We start from the raw sequence: 26,006 nt of genomic DNA, 5'->3' as shown, positions 1-26,006 counted from the left end.
AGTTGAAAAATCATCACAATTTATTTTATATTTTAATTATGACACATTCATATTATCTCTTCATTTCTCCAGATCTCATAGTAGGGGGAAAGATAGAGGAAACTCTCAGACTTCATGAGAAAGATACGACAAAACATAAGTTTCATATATAAAAAAAAGTTCATACAATGCTAAATAAACAAACAAACTTATCTGGAACTCTTTCTCAAAGCAAATCCTTTGTAGCATTTCTTTAGAAATGCAAGTAGAAGAACTCTTTAAATTTTCTCTTTCTCCAACTTCTTCTTCTCCAACACTCTTACAGAAAGTTTCACACTAAATCTCACCACAAAAACTCTAAACTATGAAAGCAAAATTACTAATTGACTCCAATATGTGGTGGAATGAAGATGAATTATGAAAATGTAGTGTGGTGGAATGTTATAGAGCAAAAAATGAACGTAGAGGAGTCCATTTTATGATGAAATTAGACCCCAAATAAAGCCTAAGGTTGACTCTCCAAGAGGTGCCTCCAAAAACTCTTCAAAAATCATCCAAATACATTGAACCTTCTAGAAACGGGGTCTGAACCGCCTTTGGCGTCGTCAGTGCTAGTCTGGCGTCGTCGGCACTGAGTAAAAATCCTCCAGCTTTCGGTTATTCAGTGCCATCGGCGCTGACCTTGGCGCTGCCGGCACTGAGTATTTACTCAAAAACGTCATTTTGACTCCAAACTTCTCCTTTTTGCTTCCTCTTTACTTTAAGCCCTAAAAATCAACAACCTGCAAGAAAATATCAAAATACCTTCGATTAAAATGCAATTTCATCAAAAATAAGTATAAAATATTGGCTAATAATGCATATATTTTTAGTGTATCAATCAACAATCATCATCTTCTTCTTCATCTGCATCCAAATTTTGCCGCTGATACTACATTAAGAATAGAAAGAGGAAAGTTTATCTTAATATCATTCTTGACTTTCCAGGTTCCTCTTCCATCAGTCAGAAAAGAAATAACCTCATCCAAAGCCTCACTCGTAGCAGAAAACGATTTATACTGGCAACTGTAAACATCTTCCAACTAATAAAAATCCTTAATTTTTCTTGGAGAAAACTCCACCATTTTCCCACGAACAAAAATAAAATCACCAAAAGCCTCTATAAAATTGGCGTAAAATTCCATCACTACACCAATAGCAGCCTCGACAATAAAATAACATAAAATAGCAAAAATTTTCTCACTGCCGAGCATTGATTCATCGCTCGACTTCTCCTCCCGGGTTTTTAAAACCACGATCCATAATTAGTTTTTTTATGTTCAAGTAGACTATTGAATCGAGCACTAGCTCTGAAGCTGACAAATTTTTGTTCAACATAATCTACTTTTCTTTTTTCTTTACTCGTTTCTGGGGCCATGATAAATCTAAAAAAAATTGATGAAAATTTGAATAAATTCCTAAAATTCCGAAATCACAATGTAAAATGCTTTAAACTTAAATCTACTAAGTAAGAGTTCTTCACCAAAGGAATTTCTCAAAATTTCTCAAAAAATTCCAAAATTTTTGGATCTTGGCAATGTAAGATAAATCCTTGGTGAAAATCTTTCCTTGGTGAACATCTAAAATTTTTAGTTTAAAGTGTAGCTCTTACCTAGAGAAGATGAAATCTGAAGTTACTTTGCCTTAAATCGCCCCAATTCCGAGCAAATGCGAGCCCTAGGTGGAAAAACAGGAGGTTGAATGTGACTCAAAGGGTAAAAATGGTGTTTTACTGTGTAAATCGCACATTTTAAGGGGTTTGAAGCTTGAAACAAGTCTGGAGTTTGGAGCTTGAAACAAGTTTTCGTGGGCAACACGACGGATAAACAGTAGGTGGAGGATGACGATTTACAACATCACATTCCCTAGTTTAAAAAATAAGCCATAGGACTTTGATGTGGTCTGTCTAACGCGACATAAATCCTCACTTTATTTATTATGCATTTACACAACAGGTTGTGCAATCTAAGGCCTAATTCACTTTAAGTTATAAGGCTGTCGTCCGATACGACGTAAACCCTCCCATCTTCCAGGTTATTTGTATGAGTGTATCACGCAAATATAAGTAATAAACAATAAAACATGCAAGATGAAACATCAAATAACATTTTCTCAAAATTAAAGCCAAACAATAGAATAGTTTGGAAAGTCACCGAGGTTTCCCTCAGGCTTTGTGACATTCCCTACTTTTCTTTCATTTGATTCCAAAATTAAATATTCTCGTTTGGTCCCATTTGCCACTTGACTTTTCTATGTCCAACTTTGAAAACCCTAAAGTTTGAATTCATGAAGATAGTCACCTCTGATCATCATCGAGAGTTCTTTTTAATGATTTCACTCATTTGAAAAGTAATTAACAACAGGAGCCTGCCTTCATATAGAGCTTTAAGAACCTATGTAATATAAACACTATCTAATGTTTAATATTAGGTAGAGGACATGTTGGTCAAAATAAATGGTTTGCAGACTAGACGGATGTCATAAATTCTGTAGTTTATTTAATCGAGTCTCCCTATCAAGTAATGTGCATATTACTCGGGATAGATGCGTTACTTGCTGTGTTGTGCTCGATTACTTAAATTTTCAAATGAATGAGATCCATCCAGCCTCATTTTTCAAAAAACGATTCGGTCTCATATTTTCAAAATTAAAAATATTATTTTCAATATATATATATATATATATATATTAAATTACATCAAAAGTACATTCTATATTTTTTGAAAAGGAAGAGAATTTTAACGGCCGACATGGACTTAAACTTAGGTTCAGCTTGGATTAAACCTAAGTGTTAAGGTTAAATCTAATATGGGTTAGACCAAATGTTTAGGGTTAAGTGCAAGCTAAGTTGAACCAAATTTTAGGTTTTAGATTGCGTCTAATGTGGGCTAGACCCAATATTTATGGTTAGGTTCAAGCTAGGCTAAACCAAAATTTTAGAGATCACATATTTGAGCAAGCGAGAATGTTTGAAGTATGGGTGCTATCTGAAGAGGATTTTAGTTGGACCTCAAGTCTTAATTTTGAAAGTTGTTAGCACGACATTTAGAAACTTTTTGCTATGAAGTTTGGTATTGTGAAGAGAAGACAAGGAAATGTTATTTACATACCACACAATTCTTATTTAATTAAAACTTTGTTATTTACATTTATAATATCATGGTATTATAAATCTGTGCACAGAATTGTATATTTCCGTTTTTAAAAATATAGCGATTGTGATATATTTGATGTGATGTTAAATATTTGAGTGATATGCAAGTAAAAATGAATGTTTAGATGTTAGATATGTAAATATTAAGAATGTGGTATATTTGTTGGTGCACATTCAAATATTAGATTTGTAAATACAAAAATATAAATTGCTAGAATATAAATATCTAAAATTTAAATTGTTAAATTTATTTTAAATGTTATGTAATAGTGCTTAGACGCATATCTTGCAAAATATATTGATTAAAAATAAATTAATGCATATTTACAAGGTTTTTACTGTTTACATATCTAACACCTAAACTTCCATCTTTACGCTACAAAAGCCGGAGGCAGCGATTGATGGCATCCGGCAGCGATAGACAGCGAGCAAGTTCTACCGCAGTCTAAGGAGGACGGAGAGATGCGATCGCCGCCGGCGATGACTAGGGGAGGCGGAGGAGAGGGACTTAGGCAGCACTACCTGCAAAACATGCACGATCGTCAGCTTCAGGTTCGGCAGAAATATTACAGTCTCAACTGTCCCGATGCGCATTGTAATGATCTCAACGCCAAAGGTTAGGCTCCTACCGAACCATAAACCTAATTCTAATCCTAAGCCTACTTGCAACCCGAAATCCAGATTCATTTTCGTGTCTTCGGCCCTTAAGCGGATAGCATGAATATTGATTCTCCTGCTCGATCTAAATTTGGAGTTGTTTCTTTCAGTTAACGATTTACATTATCGTGGGAGTTAATGGCAGGTGCCTTTCTTTTATTTTCTTGGCGAGGGTCGGAATTTGGTGTGTCATGGCGGATCCCATGGAGTCTATCGATTATATGGATGTGATGTTTTTTCTCATCTGTCACTTTTTATAATAGTGCCAAAAGAAAAAAAAAAATCTAGATTGATTCCTGACTGAAAATTACCGACAAATGAAGGCAGCAAATGCGGATGAATTAGAATACCAAGACCTTCTTTAAACAATAGATTGAATATTTTCTTTTAATCAAATTTTTAATTAGAGATTTTTTATATTACCCTCAGAGTACAATAAAGGACAAAAAAATATTGAAAAAAATATTAAAAACTAAGGATCAGTTATCTTGAATCTGATTAAATCAGTATCATGAAAATCTAACACTCTGTGCTTTGGCCCACCCTTACTTTAATCTTATTTTATATCGACTATTGACAACATTACTTTGATAGATGTTTGCTTAGCAATTGGCCAAAATATTTAATTATAATCCAATCTTTCTTTCTATGCAAAACCCTTGGCATATAATCATACTTTGAATTTTTGTTTAAGTACTTTGTGTGAATCTTCTTCTTGAACTTGTAGCCAATAAATTTGTGCCTTTTAGGTTTATTAACTTTTTGCCATGTTTAATTTTCATGCAACAAATTCATTTATTATCTCATTTCCTGGATTCAATCAGCACCTTCTTTGTAATCCACATCATCATCATATGAAGGAGGTTATACCAAGTCTTTTTCAGATAAAGTAACAAAAGCATAAGCAATAGTCTCAGCAAATCCAAGTTTCTTAGAGGGTCTTATTTGACGTCTTCTCTGGCCTGAGATAACATATATCCTTGCTGATATTCAAAATTGTTTTCAGCCTGCTTACCATGTAATGTCTGCTGTTTTTTTTTCATTTATTTCAATCTTCTGCTTATCATTTGCATCCACAAATTGCTCCATCTATAAATAAAGCTTATTTTTAGATTCTTTCCTTTTAATATGATTCATACTGGGCTTTATCAGAAATGGAAATCCAATTATATTGAAGCTTCATTATTTCTTATTGTGCACTTCTCAATGCCCAATTTTATGCACCATTGCCGATATCCCTTCACTTCAACTGGATACCAAAAGAACACATTTTAATGCTCTTGTTAGCAATATATCTTGCCTAACGTGGGCATAAGTTGCACAACCGAAGGCCTCAAATTATTGTAATCTTATGTCCAATTCACATCTTTATGGGTGTATTAAACACCACCGCCACTATAAATACCTTTTAATCAAATAGCTTGTTTGTCATAATAGCTTCTTCGCAAATTCGCTTGGCAGCTCTGCACTAGACAACATGCATTTAACCCTTTCTAATATTTTATTTTTTCTTTTGTTTTGCTGTGGTTTGTGTACAAGAATAAAATGTCTACTATACCTTGATCAATACATAATTTATTAAATGAATTTTATTAATATTTAAGTTCATTATCAATTCAAAGCCTTTTAATTCTTCTGTTTTTTTTTCAATGAGTTCCGTCCTTCCTTTAAACCCTTTATTCGTTTGATCCTTAGTCTTAAGGCAATAAATCCATATTCTTATTGAATAACCAAATATAATAAATATGAAATATTTAGCAATGTTTTAAAAGGTGAAATCAGGAATTGAGGCATTTTTTCTTTTCGAGGCGAGACGTAACCCTCAAAACAAAAAGAATTAAAAACTCATAAAATTAAACATAATTTATAAATATAAAATCTGACAAACCACAAATCTTAATCATTAAACTTATTATTTAGATATGCCAATAGACTGTAATACTTTGCTTAATAATACATGCATATATTATTCCCAAATTTCAAATATAAAACAAAAGTTTGAAAGAACGTTCAAACATTAAACTTAGAATTTAAATATGCCACAAGAATCATGATCCATAATGGCATTATCATCATTTTCGTCATCTTCGAAAGAATCATCATTTGTAATGACTCTATCATCCGCAAATTTTATGTTACCATCATCTTCAAAATTTTCTTCTGTTGACATCTTTCATTTTATTCTCTACATCAATTAATATTGAATTCAATATAATTTTAAACAAAATAATAAATTAGTAACACAACCAAGTAATCAATTATACTTTAATTACGAAATTACGTTTAAATTTTTTTGATGCTCCAACTGCACTTGACATCTTTTTATTATAAGTTATTGTGAAGTAGAAGCTTCTCTAAATTTAATATCTTTTTTGACCATATTCTATGATAAAATTGATATTGATATCTTCATTGTCATCACCATTGAAAGTTATTTCTTCATCATCAACCTCAAATTCTTCATCATTGTTTGGCATTATCCATCCATTATTAGACATAATATCAGAAGCAGTCAAAAGATCTATTCCATTACCATCATTTCAAGTGTATATCTTTCAATTTTTTTTGAACATTACATGAACTAACTTTTTATTCGAGTTGTACCAAATTAATTTCTTCTCTATATATGCAGTTGGCTTAGTATACTCGAATTACGCTTACATGTGAAAGCCGAATAAGTAAGACTAAAAATTTTCACAACAAATGCTTTGAATTTAGGCACATCATCGTCGAATTGTGCCCACCAACATTATAGCGTAAGATTATATGAAAGTATCAATATAAATTGGGATAATAAATAAATAAATTTTATCAAGTGAGCGTGTCTTGTAGCATGCATAAATTACTCTAAATTCAAATATTTCATTCTTTTAATGAAATTCTTTAATTTGATTAGTGATCTTAAGATAGTTTGATTCAAGTAGAATTCTATCCTTGCATGCAAATAAATTGGCTTTAGCCTCTTTATGTACATGAAAATTTTTTTCATAATAAAATTGATGATTTAAATAACATACACCAATATAAAAATGTTGATGTCGCTGATGATCCCATTCGTCATTGATTTCCCGTAATCCTTGTAAGCTTCTTCTTGTCCTCCTATTCTTTAACTATTTTCTTCTTTGTTTTGTTTATAGCTTCATAAATAAATCCCGTAACATGAGCCTTCTTACCATCAACCATTCGTAATTCTTTGATTAAAGGTCTTATAGTCTTTCAGAGCATTACTAACATTGCCCTAGAATAAATCATCTCTCATTATAATTTTCTTCTTTTTTTTTTCTTTGATTTTTTTGTTTTGGAATTTTTATTCATCCTTCAGAAACAAACATAGCCTTCAAAGGTTGCTCTTTAAATCTTTGCAATGCCAAATAAGTCATGACAAATCTTGTAACTGTTGGTCGGATAATTTTTTTATTTGTTAATTTTTTCACCAAGATTAATACCCAAGAATGGTTGTAAATAAATTGACTTATTCTTTTTTCTTTAAGCAAAATATATTTATGTTGCGGCAATTGTCCCAACTTTTATAGCATTAAATCACGTCAACAAACAATATAAAGAGTCCAATAAAGATACTTTCTTTTCTCTGTTAACATCCTCCTTGCAGTCTTATAGGCACTTGTATTTTCTGTAATTTACATGAACTAACAATATATAGTTAGTTCATGTAATTTACATGAACTAACTTTTATAGCATTAAATCACCAAATTTCAAAAACCATGTTCCATAATGATTGTTCATAAGAAAATTTATAATACTAGTATAAGTGCATATCTTAGTTTATTTCATGATATATATAATAAAGCTGCGGAATGAAGTCCCAAATTCATTTAGGGACCAAAACCGAGCCAAATATGTATATATATATATATATATGAATGCTTGTATGTGTGTTAAGAGGAGTTCAATCCTTTATAGTACAGGCAGAGGACGTCAATAGTTCTACTCCCATAAATGTTTTTCTAAATTCTTTGATAATTGTGAAATTTATATCACTAATCGCTGTATCGATGAGATAATATTGATCAGGGACGAGTCGACACCCACAACCTTAGACAATTATTTAATTTTGATTATTTATTATTGTGTCGATGAGAAAATATTAATCAATAGTGTGTTAGGTATATTTGACGATATTCCTGAGACAAATGTGGAAGTTAAGAGTGTAAGTAAAAGTAAAGTTATAGATTAAATTTTGAAAAATAAAGTAAAAGTTAATGCATATAGAATTTTATATTTTTTAGTATATTTCATGTACACAAGCATTAGGTTATTATAAAATTTATGTCGTGAAATATGGAAATCGACATACATTTTATTATCTTTTTTTTAAGTTATTGTAACCTAAAAAGTGTGATTACTCAAATGAGTTATTTGAGATTACTCATTATGCTGTTTTAAATATTTTTTAAGTAATATTTTTTATTAGAAGATTGGTTACGGAGGAGATAATATTTACAAAAGATGACGTCAACATTTAAAAAGGTAAAATTTTTTTGGTTAATTAAATTGGTACTTTTAGTGGTTTTTTTTCAATTAATATGCGGATATTAAACTATTAGTGATGAAAATAGAATAATAAAAAAATTTAATTTCACCGTCCGAACGTCTGTTCTCGCTTCAGTTCATTTTATGTCCCGAAACAGGTGATGAGAAAAGTGATATTTGAGCATGATTTAGATTAAGTAATGTGAGTCTTATTGAAATATAATATGAAATTTAAAAAATTATGATAAATTATATAATCATTAACAGGGCAATGATATGTAAATTTCAAGGACAATTTTTTCAAGTGGGAAAGATTATAAAGCCTGATATTATTCTCCCATATTGACGCCACTGTTATATGGGAGAGTAATATCAGGTAGTAGAATCTTATCGAACTAGTCTTGCAACGTTTAAGAATAAGAGGTGAATGAGAGCAGTAGCCGGAGAAGAAGAAAAAGAAGGAGATGAAGGAAGTCATATACCTTGCTGATGATGCCACATTCGAGCAAAGGAAGGGAGTCGATGTTACTTTCGATCATTTTGATGACTCATGTGTGTCTAGGGCATGCGAGTGATGAGGCTAGGAAGAAGAATAGGAGCATTGAAGGTTTCTTGTGCAGAGGATAAGGAAGAACCGAGATCTTGTGGTGCGGGTTCGAGCAGGAGGAAAGAGGACCAAACCTTTGTGTGTGAAGAGGGAGAAGGAGAAGATAAGAGGAAGAAGTACCGCGAGTGGGAGACGCGAGCAGGAGCGTACTGTGGGTGTGCAAACTTAATGGAACAGAATTGCAAAGGAGAGGAGCTAATGCGTGATATAAGGAGAGGGAATAAAAACTTGGTGTGGAGGAGAATCGATCCCAGAGTTTGCAGCTGTAGGTAGAAGAAAATTGGGGAGGGAGGAAGAGACTCGTGCCAGAGTACCGAACAAATGAAGGTTAGGGAAATATTAATTTATGAATTTAATATACATGTTTAAGTATTAACTATTAATAGTAATGCTTATTTAAATCAAGATTCAAGCTATTGAAGTTTCATATTTGGATTGAGAAAAGTTGATGACATTAAAGAAAGAATAGGGTTCTATTTCCCAAAAAAATTTTTGTTTCTTTATATTAGTATAAATTGCAATGATTAAACTTAAAATTTAAGAATTTAAAACCTTAATTAATCAAATAATTAGAAATTTAACTATAATTAACTAAATTGTAACTAATGCGAGACAAATTGTTAATAATAATATTTTCTCTTTCTTAGGTCTTCAATTGAAAAGAGTTATAACTGTAGGAGTAAACAACTGTGAAAGTCTTGAGGTGTGTAATTATATTTCTTAATTTTAGTAATTATTGTCTTTTAATATATATTTGATTTCATTTATGTTTTATTCTAGTGTGATTTAGCATATAAATTTTTTTTCATATTGCTACTTAGAAAAATAAGCATATTAAATAGTTATACAATGGATTTTCTATAAAATTGTTAGATTATTGATTATTTTAATTATAGTAGATGTGCATATATATTGATTATTACATGACTTAAAGTTTAGCTTAAATACATATATCTATTTATTTTATGACCTATAAATTTTGTAAGATTGCATTTATTCATTAACAAATAAATGTAATGTGTCTCAATAGAAAAGAATGCATGATATAAAAAATGTAATAGTATATATATATGAATGCTTGCATATGTATGCTAAGAGAATGAGTTCACCCCTAATGGTACATAGGGGATGCCAATATACCCACGTGCATATATGTTTTCTTACCAGCTAAGGCAATTATGAAATTTATATCATTAACTGATGTGTCGATGGGATAATATTAGTCAGGGATGAGTAGTCACCCTACCACCTCAGACTATTGTGTAATAAAGATCTTTAACTGCTGTGCCGACGGGATTGTATCGGCTAGGGTTGTGTTAAATTTGCTTGACGGTGCTTCTAAGACATGTGAAAGTTAATAACATGAACTAAAAATAAAGTTTTATATTAAACCTTGAAAATTAAAGTAAAAGTTAATGCATATAAAATTTAAATTTTTTTGAGTAAATGTCATTGACACAGACATTATTTTATTATAAAATTTTTTTAGTGAAATATGTAAATTAAAATGTATATTTTTTACTTTTTCTTGAGTAATTGTAGTTTAGAAGTTTGATTACTATCTACTGGATTATCTGGGATAACTTATTATGTTATTTTCAATTTTTTTCAGGTTTAAGTTTTTTTATTAGAAGAGTTCTGGAGAAAATATTTACAGAACACAGAATCCACATTTAAAAAAGGAAAATTACTTTTCGATTAATTAAATTATTTCTTTAGTGGTTCTTTTTAATTAACTTGTGGATATTAAAATGTCAGTGATAGAAATAAAATAATATAAAAATTAATTTCATTCTTTAACCGTCTGTTCCTGCCATAATTAATTATAAGTTCGGGTCGAATCTTGACAGGGAGAGATATTTTAAGAGCTATACATGGTTTGAAATAAAAGCATTATTTGCATTCAATAAATCAAACAAAAATATAAGAGTAAGGAATGAAAAACTCGATAAAAAACAATCCTTATTCCTTAGTCTTGATCCCTATCAGAAAATCCTTTCTTGCTTGATTAAAATCACTCTCTTCCTTACAGAAAGAAATGATAGAACTCTCACTTACAGTCACTCCTACACAAATACTAAACTACACACTCCATGAATATTTTTTTTATGCTCTAAGAGCCTATGAGAGTGCAATGCTAGAGTGCGTCGTGTGTCTAAGAGTGTTTCTATGTACGAGAGTTCTTCTGAGTGATTTTAAGCCTTCAATCAAATCGCCAAAGAAACCACCAAAACCACCTTAAGTTGGAGGGAGGCGGGACGATGTTGGTATGGTGGTCCGGGGCACTAGTATGGGGCACGACGATGCGATGTTGGATTTCATGACTCATAATCATCAATTTTGGGCTTCAGTCAGCGGAGTGCAGACACTTGTAACGTGGCGACAATGGTATTTGGTTTCTGGGGCTCTTGAGGCTTGACACGAGAATGTCTCGCGCTTTGTATTTTTCATTGGAATTGACTGCATCAGGCGCTAGTCATGAGCACTGGGGTGCTTGCTTGTTGATTTAGCTTATTTTGTGCTCTATGTGCTCCATGTTCTGAATATTTCTTGTATATTGCAACTAACACTACATATACCCCAGAAGAACATAAAAATGATGCATAAAAGGTATGAAAAACATATATATGAACAATTGCTTTTGATGCTGTTTCCTTCAATTCATTCACTTGCTTGCTGCCGCTGTAGACGCCCTCCCTCCACCCTTTACCAACCTCCCCATGTCGCTTTCCGCCTATTTCCTTCACTGTTGTCACCCACAACTGTAGGAAATCACTATTTTCCTGCAGTATTTTGTCTTCCCAGCCAGCTTCTCCTCTCCCGGACTTGTCGCTACCCACAGAAAGCCACTCCCAGTGCTGTCCTCCCTCATTCCACCTTCCCTAGATGGCTTATTGTTGCTCTTTCCTGCTGGTTACAGTAATTTTCTGCTTGCTGCTGCCCAGGACAGCAAGCTGATATTGCTTTTTTCCACGATTTACTTACAAGCCTGCACCTTTCCAACCTTATTGCCACCTTCCAAGCCGTTAACAATCACCACCAGCACTCGAGATTCAACCGAGTCAAGTGTTTGTGTGGTTATTGTTGCTATTTCAGATTTTTCGGATGTTTAGTTGGTTGGTTGTAGCTCTATTTATTTTCAGTAATAATCTCTGTTTTTTCCTCTTGTTGTTGGGGTTAACTCCGGTATCAGGTGAGTTGGTGTATTTATTTTCAGTAATAATCTCTGTTTTTTCCTCTTTTTGTTGGGGTTAACTCCGGTATCAAGTGAGTTGGTTCATGGTGATTGCTATGTGGGCAAGTTTTGATGAGCTTGTTCTGTCGCAATGTGTTGAAGCCTTGCTTATCTTGAACGGGCCCTTTAAGTTGTATATGGGCATGCATACAAGAATAAAAGGAAATGTTTTTCACGGAATATAATATAACCAACTCAATGAAGGCTGTACACCCAAAAATGGCTTGCACGAATCTAGAGACAATCTGACGGTCTAGATCAAAGGGATAAATCAATGAATATGCTTCTAATGAAAAGCTAGGTACTCATAAATTCTACTGGCTGTAGAATCAACAGCTGACAGGGCTAACAATCGACCAAAGGGCCACCCAGATCGACCAAAAACAAGTAGTCTCCTCAAAGACCGAAAATAGGTCTAACACCCTCAATAATCTCTCAAGCTTCAACGTGAGACTCTCTCAACATTTCTTCCGAAAGTTACAATAAAGGACAGGCGAGTCGACCGAAGATCATAGGGCCAATCAGCTACCACTTTCACAGATACCGGTTTGCTAGAGCGAATACCGATTGGTATCTAGATGAAATAACCTACCAACACCAGCGCGCTTGACCAACCTAAGGAACTACCAATTAGAATGTCCAATAATATTAAAAGACACCAAAATCAGTTATAAATGCGAAAAGACAGGACAAAAGATAATATAATGTAATCCTTATTAAAGTAGGAGCAGATATGTAATTTTTCACTATATGACCCTCTATGTTATATAAATAGGGGTCCAATCCATGTAAAAGAGCTTTTGGCTCTTCTCTCTAGATCCATACTCTGTGGGAAGATCTTTCTTTATTTTTCTCTTCTAACTCTTCAGTTACAATATATAAAATGGGTAACAGAGTTGGGAATACCCCAGTTTGCTCGTAAAGGGCAGTCCATATATGCTCCTTAATTTCTCTCTTTTTCTCTCTATCTTTCTCTTCTCTTTAGTTTCTGCCACTCTGATCCTTGAGCATGTTTTACAGGACAAATCTGAATTCAATATTCTAAAAGTACGGTGAGCGTGGAGTATGCTAGCAACAAGCAGGTAAACGACACCACCTTGGAGAAATAGATCTCAAAGACACTTAAATAAGGAGCATGATAAGGAATTCATGAAAGATATCTGGAGCTTGGTACACCATTTTCGTCACTTCCTAAAGGCCTTGGCTAAGAGACGAGTATTTCAAAACGGATGTCTGACTCTCGAAGGTCGAAATGAGTCGATTGATCATACTCGCGCACTGGTCGGCCTATCCCAAGCGACTGACACCCTATTCAACACAAAGAGAGTACTATTTTCAAAATCCTTTCTAATTTCACGAAGAATCTCTCTAATGTCATTCTAGGCCCAATTGACACTTAGGGAACTTGGTTCTAAAAAAACACACCGATAGTGACCTAAAAGAGGTCCAATCGGGAATATTCCACAACACTCCCGCATAAAAAATTTTTTGTTCCCTGAGCTTGAATCAAATAAAACTTTGGAGGTGATTCCCTACTCGGAAGCGACAAGCTCCGTGAAAGGTAAGACACAAATCACCTCAGTGGCGAGTCTCGACGGTTACTCCCACGAAGGCAACAACAAGATCTGTCTAACACCTGGCGAAATGTGAGGCCCAATCAAAGCTAAAATCCGACCAAGTAATTTTGACCTTTAAAATTGTATGATGCGAGCCAGATGACAATATCAAGAAGAAAAAGCGTCTGACAATGATGCTATTGACTTTTGATCGACGCTTCAACAACAAAACTGACCATAATGCCAAGCATAAAAAAAGTCATTTTTGAAGCTCAACGTTGATATAGCTTTGGAAGAGGTTCCCTCCCTAGTAGCGAGTTCTATTGGTTACCCCATGAAAGCAACGACAAGATCCGCCTAAGTCCTTGCAAAAGATATGGGTCGATCGAAGAGACGAATCAGACCTAAGCAAAATGAGACGGGCAGTGTAAGAAACGATAAGATAAAACATTTAATAAGGGCCGAATCATTCATCGAACACATACTCTTCACCAAGTAATTATAAGAAAGAAACGATAAGATAAAACATCAAACGGCATGTAAAATGACCGAATGTTTTACTTTCATTCTAAAATTGAAGAAATGTAAAAAAATTATATGTTTACAAAAAAAAAGTTTATCTGTTTAAACTTTACAAAAAGTTTCTCCCAGAAAAAAAAACTCTTAAGTATCAGGGAGTTAACTAGAACAACTTTCACCCTCAGCGTCTGAGTCGTCCCCAATTGACCCATCGAAATTGGTGTAGAAAGTAGCAAATTCATTCAATCAGCATAAATGAATCGGTCAATTGACGTGATGCTTCCAATCCGAAGCTATTCACCTAAAATTTTATAATGCTTTGGGTGTGAAGGAAGCAACTCAAAGTATCTTCTTCGGTCTTAATTGTCGCCAAATTTTATAATGCTTTTAGCTCACAGATCTCTTGTTCGGCGATCGACAGAAGATCCGAGATAGTGGACAACTCTTCCTTGGTCGTTGTTATTTTCTTTTTGGCCACCATATCCTGCTTCTCTGCCTTCTTGGGCCCGACCCTCTCTGAAATAGCAACTCCCTTCATTTCAGCCCGATCACAAGTAATTGATTGAAGGTGGGAAGCCTCCCACACCTTCAGATGATAGTGATTGGCCTTCTTATACAGATCCGATCCCTCGAGCTTCCGAGAGACTTGGTGAACACACTCCACCAGATGACCTCCAGAAAGGTAGAAGGGTTTACTCAAAAGATGGTGATTTGTTGTACCAGTCCATCGATCGGTCAATGGCTGTGAACCAGCTTTTAGAAGATTTCCAAATCTTGGTCCCCTGACCTTTAGAGGGAACCTAGCTACCTAGGGAACCCTTCATCTTCTTTTGGTAAGTTAAGAGGGGGTGAAGGAGTCGATTCCGCGACCAACTCCTTCCCTTGTGGTGTTGAATTTCCTTTATAGATCCCACTTCTGAATTGATTTCAGGCTCGGTTTGTGTAACAGATAAGTCATTGAATGAAGCATCTTGGTGAGGTGTAGTTGGCTGAGCTTCTGCCTTCTCGGAAGATTTCATTTCATCAGCTCCCTCCTTAGGGCGGCTATGTCGGCCCCTCTTAGCCTCTCGCCGAACGGAAGGAGATGCATCAAGGAATTGTGTCAAAGTCAGCATCGGGTGCAATCTTTTTGGCAATGATGGTCTATTCACCAATTAAAATTTTCTGGATCACTACCGTGGCTGCAAAAATAGAAAAGAGAAAATCGTCACCCACTGAATCGATTGCTCCATCTAGATGTCCGTCGACCTCCCTCCAGTTGCTGCTACTTCCAACTCGGAGGCTTCTTCTGCATGAGCTTTCTTTCTAACTATCCTGGCAGCCACTTCTTTTTCTCTCTTGACTTTAATAGCGTCAGAGGCGACCCATGGTTTTGCTGTCATCTGGTCGAAAACTCTTGGAAACAAGCCTCAACTTACTGTCACCGACTCGGTGTACTAGGGTTGACCCTCTTAATCCGGGAGTAATTGATGCCTTTCTTTTTTTGGAAGATGTTGCCGGTCGGAAAACTTGTTACGCCATAGCTCTCAGATGACAAGGTGATGAAAATTTTTTATTTTCAATCCTTATCTTTTTTTGTCAAACCGGAGTATTGGAACCTGCCGGTTGTTCCAAGCTGGATGTACCTGTTCGACTCCACGCGAAAGAACATGTGGTTGAATAGATCGGTTGACCACATGATTCCCTTTCGCTGACATAAAATAATGTAGGCTATTATTGTAGCAATGAAATTCAGCTTGATTTGTGCAGGTTGACGTACCGATTGAAAATTGCCCCAAGTTCATGACAAAAGGGCAATCACAGCCTATATCGAAACTGATTTTGATAAACCAACAAGTTATTCCATACCTACCAATCACCCTTTCATCCGGGCAAGCGGCTCTTAGCTTGATGGTTGGGTTGAAGATTAAGGCTTCTGTGACGCAAGCAACCTTATATGGAGATAACATAGAGTGCTCGGCCGAAGCCACCAGACCAAAGGTTAGGGGAGTTTGCTTGGGAGCCATAAAAAAATAGAAGAGAACGAGTAGATAAAAGCTAAGCAAAAAGACAAGAAATGAGCGACAAGGTCTAGGAAGAAAAAGCATAAGGCACATCATTGGGCGCCTCAAATCCTATTTATAGAAATCCTACAAAAGTAGAAACGTCGCAGGAGGATTGGAGAGTAAACATCATGTCAACACCAAAATCATAATAGAAAAAAAATTTATTTTATTTATTAAAAAGATAAATTATATTTGGATCCTAGTTTGATAAAAGGTATTTTACAAATTGGTCTTTGGCCGTCTCGGCCATAACCAAACCTCTCATACCTAACCTTCTATACAGTATTTGATCACTTAGCTTGAACTGATTCACTCTATTAGCCTCAGAAGGGACCCTCTACACAAACGTATATTCCCGGTGTTTTGCAACCTCTCGGTGAAGATTAACTACCCTCCCCCGCATTTCCTCTAACATCACATGAAGATGCTCTTCCCGTCGGGCCAGAGTAGCCTCCACTTTTAACAGGCGGTGGGTGAAGGTTCTTGGGGACATCAAGCGTCCCTCGGATGTTCCCCGCGGGCCTCCAAAGAATCGGCTGGGTGATCAACCATGTTCTCCTAGCTGCCAACCAACATCTAGGAAACGAGGCCTACCAACAAGGTCGGATTTAGACTGCCACCGGCCACAGTCTCCCAACTCGAGATTCCTCATCTATAAAAAACAAAAATCAATGAACGAACAACAATAAATTCAAATAAAAGGAATGCACAAGAAATCATTAACACAAAATCTGAAGTAGCTCCACCCACATAAAAAAATGGGAATTCAGCAGACGACCCCTTTCTTACTGACTGGGAGGGGGAGGGGCTTGCTGACTGGGAGGGGGGAGGGTTACTTCCACCGAATCCTTGTACACCAGTTGGCAGGGAAACGTTCACGATCTCCGGTTAGACTTGAACATTAGCAAGTGTCTTTATGTGTGGATCGATTGCTAAGCCACACAACTCCTTCCAAGCACTAGGTTGCACTTTCTTCAGAATCCACCAAATTGAGTCGAACAACCCTATTTCCCCTCGGTGGGTTTCGTCTTCTTAGTTGACCTCTTTTTCTTCGGCTCACCCTCAGGCCGGAGTTGTCTTATACCAAGGGCAACTAGTATTTTTGCTCGATCCCTTTCTCTATAGTCGAATCACAAAAAACTGAACAAATGTATGGAAGGACAAACTCCATATGATATAATTGTACCCCACACCCTATATAAAAGGGTTGCGGGCAGGGAAATCTCAGAAGTCTTTCTTGCATTAAAATTTGAATATTAAGATTCAATTTAATGCGTTAAAAATTTCTTTGTCCTTATTGCAGCTGTTGCTATCAAGGAACAAGAAAATTGAAGAACTTAATATGTACATCCAAAAATGATCTGCACGAATCTCAAGACAATATGACTATCCAAATCAAAAGGGACAAATCAAAAAAACTATGCCCCTAATGAAAAACTAATTACTCGTAAATCCGACTGACTCTAGAACTAACAGTTGCTGAAGGGCTGGCAACCGACCAAAGAGCCACCCACGCCGACCAAAAAAAAAAGTCTCCCTAACGATCGAACAAAAGTCAAATACCCCTAGCAATCGCACAAGCTTGAACGTGAGGCTCTCACAACATTTTCCCCAAAAATCACCAAAGAACATGTGAGCCAACCGGCTACCTTAGGGCCGACCGACTACCACTCTCCAAGTCGTTCGGCGTCCCAGAACAAAGAACAAACCGTATCCAGATAAAATAGCCTACTGACATGAGCGCTGTTGTCCAGGAACATTAAGGAATACCAAAATCAGTTATAAATTCGAAAAGACACGACAAAAAACAATAATATCTTGTGACCTTCTTATTAAAGCGGAGGTAAACATGTAATCTCTACTGTATGACTCTCTATGTAAAAAGGGCTTCTGGCTCATTTTTCTTGACCCATACTCTATAAGGAGTTCTCCCTCCCTTTTTCACTTGTAACTCTTCAGTTACAATGTATAAAATGTGTCACAAAGTTCGCTAATACCCGAATTTGCCCTTATAGGGAAAATCTGTGCTATTTTATTTCTCTCCCCTCCCCTTTCTCTCCTCTTTGGTATCCACTGCTCTGATCTTTTGGCATGCCTCACAGGAAATATCTAGATTCAACAAAGGCGAGCCAAATGCTAATTCATTTTGACACAGTTAAACTTCTGTCACGGAGGCCAGTACTTAGAACATCGGCTCTCCTTTCTATACTGCTTGAAAAAGTAATCTATTTTCTTGTCTCATATGTTAGATCAATACAGCTCTACTAACAGGAGACCGAGGAAAGAAGTTCTATTAAAAGAAACTTTAATTACTACGTGGCAAAATTATGGAGGTTGATCCACCAGCGAAGAGCCACGAATGTTCCGAATTGACCACCTGCATTTTTTTTAACAAAATCATGGGCATGGGCTATAAAATGGGAAACTTGGGGGGAGACTGGGGAGATCAGATTATCCGGACTCTACTCTTGTAACGTTGGGCTAATAAAATTCCGTGCCTCTCTTTCTCTCTCTGCATTCTCCTTCTTATCAATCTACCAACTTCCTGTAAGATTTGCGTTCTGTCCACTGACAAAATTGAATCTAATTATTTGGATTAACCATATTTAATCATTTCAAACATTGGTGCATGATCCAGATGTGCATTTTAGTAACTAGCCATGCATGATGTTTTGTTCTGATTTGAGCCTATCGGAAATATCTGAGCTTCCCTAATGAGAGTAAAAAATCCACATGGGATTTTCTTTTGTGCAGGGAGTGGAGTTTGCATGATGAGCACTGCCTGGAAAGAGGAGCAGCACCCATCTTTCATCATCTTCATTTCATCATTCCTCCATACAAATTCATATAGGCTCAACTTTCTTCAGATAGCCCCGGTATATACCTTCTCTTTCTTTTGAGATTTGGTCCCAATATCTCGACTCAAAAAATAATAGATGAAATGTAGGATTTTATATTCAACAACGGAGGAACATCAGTTGCATTCCTATTCATTACAAATTGGGACTGTCATGATGCCCCTTCCGTCTTTAGCAGGTTGATCATATCTACCTTTGTTAGTTTATTTACGGTGTTTCATTAACATTATTCTAAAATGCAGGGTTGTGACACTGAAAAGACAGTTCAGGCATCTTTATGTTGTTGTTTCTGCCCCAACTAAGGAGCAGAATGACTCATTTAACGACTCATACTTCAAGTGGGTATTCAAACTTATATACAACATTAAGCGTATTTGCAGCAATGCATACTTGTTTTAAACGTTTTATATGTTTGTGAAAATGAGGCATGCCATGGAGCTTGGTAACCCAACATTTGTGCCAGTTTGTGATCCAGAGATGGGTTTTGAGAAGATTGTGAAGATTGCTCATGCTCGTGGAGGTATGTTTTTAACACCTGAATTTCAAAGCATAGAATCATTATTCCTTGACCTGCTAACAATTACATGTTAACAGTTTGTAAGCAACAAGATGTCATATCCATGATGAAGCTTGAAGTATGTCAAAGTTAGCTTATACATTTCACAGTTTAATCGTTGTAGTATTTTGTCTATGAATGATAACTGCCCTTTGTTTGCCAAGCGTATGCAATCAATTGAGCAGATGGATTGCTTCCTTAGAGTCATCACCACCATTCCGGGAATTGATAACCATGATGCAAATGCGGTAATCAATCATATCTTGCTACCATTATACATACCTTTTGCAGTTGCAATTTTCTTGTCTGCATCCTTTCCTTTAATGTGTAGTCATGGACATTGCAGTCTAAATGCTAACTAAAGTTTCCAGCTTATTTTGTTAAGTATTGGACTGCGGAGAAGTAGAAGTTGTAATTAATTCGTATTCTTTGTAATAATTTTGTGAACCTCCTACCGTTCCAAGTCTCACAATTTACAATTATGATTCTTATGTAAATTCGGTTTTGTTTATATGATTTGATCAAATACCATCATTCTATGTACAAGTAGCCCAAATATCAACAATTTTGGGGAAGTTTGACTTTATATTGTCGACCGTTAAATTTGGGAAAAAGCTATTTGATTTAATATAATATATATAGTTTTGAAATGTAATTGTTTAATTTTGAAAATACGAGACCGAACCGATTTCATGTAGACGATAGTTTAAATAAACGAGCACAACACTGTAAGTGATACATCTATCCCGAGGAATAGACATATTACTTACTAGTGAGGCTCAATCATATAAACTAAAGAATTTATGATATCCGTTTTAGTCTTCGAACCTTTATGTTGACCGACAAGTTCCCCTACCTAATATTGAGAATTAAATATAATTTATATTACCTCGGTTCTTAAAGCTTCCTATAGAGGCAAACCCCTATAGTTAATTACCTCTCAAATGACTTAGTTAATTACCTCTCAAATGATCTCAAATGACTAAAGTCACTTAGGAGAACTCTCGATGATGATCAGAGGAATCAATCTTCATGAATACAAAATTTAGGGTTTCCAAGGTTGGACATACAAAAGTCAAGTGAGAAAAGGACCAAATAGGAATAATTATTTCTAGAGTCAAAGGAAAGAAAAGTAGGGGATGTCACAGATTCGGAGGAGAAAACCTCAGTGACATCCCGAATTATCCTATTGTTTGGCTTCAATTTTGAGAAGATGCCATTCGATGTTTCATCCTGTCAATTTTATTACTTAGGTCTTATATTTGCGTGACACGGTCATACAAATAGCTTGGAAGATATGAGGGTTTACGTCGTATCGGACAACGACCTCGGAACCTAAAACATGTTAGTGCTTAAATTGCACAACCTGACTGTGCAAATGCCTAAAAGATAAAGTGAAAATTTATGTCGCGCTAGGCAGACTATCTTGAAGTCCTATGACTTGTTGTTTAATTTTAAAGAAGGGTATGTTGTTGTATATCGTCATCCTCCATCTGCTGTTTCTCCGTCGCGCTGCCCACGAAGACTTACTCCAAGCTTCAAACTGTAGCGACTCCAAATTTAGTTTATGTTTTGTATTTGCAAGTATAATTATTGTTGGGTCTCAAAGTCCCGGTGTACCTCCTAACATATGTCTTACTGTTACACTACCCAAGGATTTTAGCAGGTACATTAAAGTAAATAATGCAATAAAAAGAACAACCAATTGCAGGAAACTTAAACAAATTGCTATAAAATCCGGCATAATAAAATTATAATAATAAAAAAAACACGAACGAGTAAAACAAAACACGATGTCACATATAAAGGACCAGAAGTATGTGACTTATACGTGACATTGGGAATGCCCCCAATTGCCAGGAAAATTTGAGTGTAAGGCTCAAGCTCAAATTCCGGAGCATTGGGCTTCATTGTAGGTTAAGTCATTGCGGGAATTTCATTACTAGATTTAATTAAGAGGAAGTTATGAACCACATCTTCGTGTATCCTTATGTCTATCATTTTAACCAGCTTATGAATTGAGGTAAAATGCCTAGTTTCGTCATTCATTTGAAAATTAAGTAGAGGAACTCTCACCTAGGGTGTCTCCTAAAGTCTAGGAAGTTTATGCCTCTAACTTGAGCTTGCAGTGATTTAGGGTGTTTTGTAGGGCGTTTTGCTTTCAATGCAATGTTTTCCAACTAATCATCAAATATTTTTTAAGTGTTTTCCAAATAATTAAATCAGAAATTCTCATTTTTGACTTAACCATTATAATAAAAACAAATCGATGGAGAAGGAGGTCGACCCTCTTCAAAAAAGAAATCAACAAAGCAGAGGAGCAAAATTGCAAGTAAATCAACCTAAAAGAATTTAAATTCTTTCAAAACAATGATCAAATCAACCCCCAAAAGGTGTTTAAAAGCCTCAAAAAATCAACACTTACAGTGCCCAAATCAATGTATAAAACCTCCAAAAATCAGCACTTAAAGTGCCTAAATCGATACATAAAAACCTCCAAAAATCTTCTCAAATTGACACAAATAGAGAACAGAAAACAACCATGAAATGTGGTCAAAACTGCAGTACAAATGAGACACAAATTAGTTTAACATTCCCAAAACAGCGCGAGGCGAGCTGCCATTTCCAAATTCAGCTTATAAGAACAAATGAACTACTGACGACATTTCTCAAAAAGCTAAAGGATAAACTAGCTGCAGCTTTAATAACATCAGTTAAACCAGTGAACTAAACACTAATTAAACTCCAGAATACATTACAGCTCCATTTCCACCGAAGCAAATTATTCACAAGTAGGTTTTTTGGATAAATATTCCTTTGCAAACAGTTTCTTGTCATTAAAGTTCCCCCAAGCTAATTGAAATGATATGAACAACAAAAGGCAAAGTAATTAAATATTATAAGGACTTGCTAATCCTGAAAATCCTCCATAACCAAATATCAAAATTCTTCCCATGTGAGTTGTATGATAGGAAAATCTGAAACAAATTTGAATCCCACATACATGTGTAAGCATTTAAGTGGCATACATGTAAGATCTCTTGAATATTCACATCTATACATCAATTTTTACATTTATTCCACACATTTATGCCACAAAAATCTTTCATGTGTATATACCGTCCAAATCTTTCATATTGCAAAAGAAATAATACCATTTCATGCATAGGGTAGAGGGTGGCACATATATTAAAATTAAAGTTTGGGTATTAGGAATGTAAATAGGTATTAGAAATGTAAATATATAAGAATTGGGTGGTGGGTACGTAAATAAAAAAGCATTTATGTTACTCATTGAAAGACTGTTGACCTCATTTTTAGTGAGGTCTAGACTTTCTCTTGGGGTTTAGGATCTAGCCTTAGGGATCTCCCTTTGACTATCTTAGAACCTTAGAAATGGGACCCGCCTCATTTTAGAAATTCAACCTACTTTTGTACTCTTTTGTGGTTTCGCTTGTGTGGTATCAACTTCTAGCGCTTAGAATGATGAAACCAACATGAGGAAACCCAAAAGGGATTCCTATAGGACCTTTTAAGCCTTGGGGTGACCTTTTGCACAATTTACACCGTTGCGCGCACAAAATTCGTGATTTGTTCAGTCGACATGTTCGATCACCACAATTCACATCGTTTGCACCGTTATTCGTCGAAAAACTTACATGAATTTTTGAAACGATCGATCACGGGTCGAAACTTCGTGAAATTTGAATTTTGACGCGTTTTTGACTCGATTGTCGACGACGTCGTCCGAGCAACCCGGGATGACAAAACGGACTGCACCGGCGCGTCCGGAAAGTTGATTTTGCCTAGGGAGGACACCCACTTTGTTACGACATCGCGCGTGAATAAATCGCATATGATTTAGTGTATATATATATATATTAATTTATATAAAACCAAATCCTTCTTTTCCTCCTTAAGCCCTAAATCCCTAAACTCACGCACCTGAGCTCTGCCTCCCTTCTCTCTACCGTTCGCGGTCTCGAGCCAACCGAGCACTGCATCCTTTCCCTTTCTCGGTCTCGAGCCAACCGAACTCCTCCACGCGAGAGAGAGTTGACTTCTCATTCGTCCTTGCCCGACACTTTTTGCCTGCGACCCTCCTTCCCGAAGCCGTGCCAGTCTCCCCAGGCTATGGTTTTTCTTTTTCTTGGTTGTTTGACTTCGGGAAGTCCCTCCTTCCCGAAGCCGTGCCAGTCTCCCCAAGCTATGGTTTTTCTTTTTCTTGGTTGTTTGACTTTAGGAAGTTGCGCCGCTTGGTCCTAGATGTTTCGGTTGCTTCGCCTTCTGTGAGCAGGGAATGCGTCCTTTTCTTCTTTGACCCGATTAGATTACTGTGTGTGGATGGGGAGCAGGGAATGCGTCCTTTTCTTCTTTGGCCCGATTAGATTACTGTGTGTGGATGGGGTGATCTTCTTTCTCTTCTCCTCTCTTCTTTGCCTAAAAACATAGTTTTCTTTTGGGGTTTTGGGGGTTGTTGAAAAAGTTTGCTAAAGAAGAGAGGAGTAGAGATTTTGGCTGTGAGAGAAGTTTGAGAAGGAGATTTCTGTGAGAGCATTTCCTTGAGGTGGTTTCTTGAGTTGCGATGCTTTACATTTGCATTAAGGAGGTACCCCTTCTTCCCCCCCTTTGTTTTTTTTTCTTCTTTGGTGCCTTGCTGCCTTGCGGTTTTCTCTTTGTCGAGCCTCTCTTGCTCGGTTCAGTGGATAACACAGTATGCTTATATGATATTACACTTATATTTTCTTTGAAATACTTGGCACTCAAGCATTTAGAAATGGAAATGTGAGCATGTGTTAGGAATTAGACTTGGGCATTTGCTTAAAGTGGTGGATATATGACATGTTTTCTGTTTCATATCATATTTATGTTGGCAGCAATTTGGATAATTAAAGCATGACTTTGGAATAATTTCTACTCCTCTTGCAAGCATGTTGGGATGTGTATTGTGAAACTTTTCATTTATCTTTCGTTTAGCATGAGATATTGAATAATTTATTTGGTTTTTCATGCATGCTAGGGGGTTTCGGCTTTCGCATCTTAAGACTTGCTCTTGCTTAAAATGAATGCTAGAGAGTTCACTTTAGAGAGTTCACTTTACCACTTTACTTTTTATACATATATGGGGGCTCGGTTTAGCTCCTGTGGCTTTCCCTTACTTGAAGTGTATGCTATGAGAAAATTTATTTAATTTGGAAAGCTCTGAAGCTTGTCTTGAGGGCTTCGTTTAGCTCCTCGTGAGGCATCTCCCCTATTCAAATATCTGTTGGAATTGTTTCATGCTTGAAATATTTAGACATGCAGGTTATTCCTTGGTTTGGAGGCTCGATTTTGGCTTGGTTTGGAGTCTCGGTTTTGGCTTGAAATGGCTAGAACTCTAATTTTTTATAGAAGCCTGGATTTTAATATTGCTGGACTTGGTTTTGGCCCCTGGTTGGGCTCGGCTTTGGCTTGGTTTGGAGTCTCGGTTTTGGCTTGAAATGGCTAGAACTCTATTTTTTTTATGGAAGCCTGGATTTTAATACTGCTGGGTGTGGTTTTGGTTCTTCTTATGTTCAGTTTTGGCCCCTGCTGAGCTCGGTTTTTGGCACCTGCTAGGCTCGGTTTTGGCATCTCACTCGGTTTTGGCATCCTACGGGTGTCTCGGCTTAAATATACATGTGATGAATGAATTTATGTTGATTTGGAAGAATTCCATAGCTGTTCTTGTGTAAAACATGCGTTAGTTCTATATTTTGATGTCTTGAGGATATGGAGATGTTTTCTACCCTTTTGTTGTAACCTGATTTTGAACTCTAGCTGCGACTTTGTTTGGCTTTAGTTGGGAGTTCGATTTGCTTTGTTTGGCCCCCTACCCGAGAAATGGCTTAGTTTCTTTTGATTTTTGTTGGTCTCGACTCTTACCCGAGAGCCTATTTTGGGCGTGCTGTGTTGTTCCCATTCGAAAGCTGTTATTTGGTCTTTGATGGATTGGTTTGGCGGTTTATAAAGCCACAATTGAGTGTTTGTTTGATTCCTAGCCGTGGGTTTGTGATGTGGTTGAATCAGCCTCCCCTTTTGGTCCTTACCCGTGAGGCCTATTGGAGGTCGTTTGGTGTGATTTGGTCCTTCTTACTAGGCTTGATTGACTTGAATGTTATGGATAGATTGCCATCACAAAAATTATAATCACTTTAGTTATCCTCTTATGTTTGTCAGGGAAGCATAATAGTTATCGGTGGTTCTTTTCTAGGTTCTTTGTTGCCTTAACCGCGAGCCTCACTCGCTTCCCCTCTGGTTACCTTTGCTCATTGGTCTTGGCAGGTGGCT

The 26,006-nt window shown here is 36.1% G+C and overlaps 1 protein-coding gene across 4 annotated transcripts in view; it reads left to right on the top strand.

The window, feature by feature from the left end:
* The first annotated feature begins 3,528 nt into the window (after positions 1-3,528).
* The window catches only part of LOC110036931 (protein PARTING DANCERS), a 49,460-nt gene continuing 26,982 nt past the window's right edge, over positions 3,529-26,006 (top strand). For 3 of the 4 annotated variants that reach the window (XR_002295279.1, XM_020741492.1, XM_020741491.1), the window contains exons 1-7: positions 3,529-3,788; positions 19,038-19,159; positions 19,231-19,319; positions 19,384-19,479; positions 19,567-19,661; positions 19,736-19,776; positions 19,862-19,945. Coding sequence is in view for 2 of the 4 variants with exons in the window: in XM_020741492.1 (XP_020597151.1) it covers positions 3,635-3,788; positions 19,038-19,159; positions 19,231-19,319; positions 19,384-19,479; positions 19,567-19,661; positions 19,736-19,776; positions 19,862-19,945 (681 nt within the window). In the remaining 2 variants the exon portion in view is untranslated. The remainder of the gene's footprint in view (positions 3,789-19,037; positions 19,160-19,230; positions 19,320-19,383; positions 19,480-19,566; positions 19,662-19,735; positions 19,777-19,861; positions 19,946-26,006) is intronic. The other variant, XR_002295280.1, reaches the window with a different exon arrangement.

This window comes from Phalaenopsis equestris, unplaced genomic scaffold, assembly GCF_001263595.1.
Source record: "Phalaenopsis equestris unplaced genomic scaffold, ASM126359v1 Scaffold212756, whole genome shotgun sequence".
Classification (NCBI taxonomy): Eukaryota; Viridiplantae; Streptophyta; class Magnoliopsida; order Asparagales; family Orchidaceae; genus Phalaenopsis; species Phalaenopsis equestris.
Note: the sequence above shows the minus strand (reverse complement) of the source record. Positions and strands in the feature narration are given on the sequence as shown.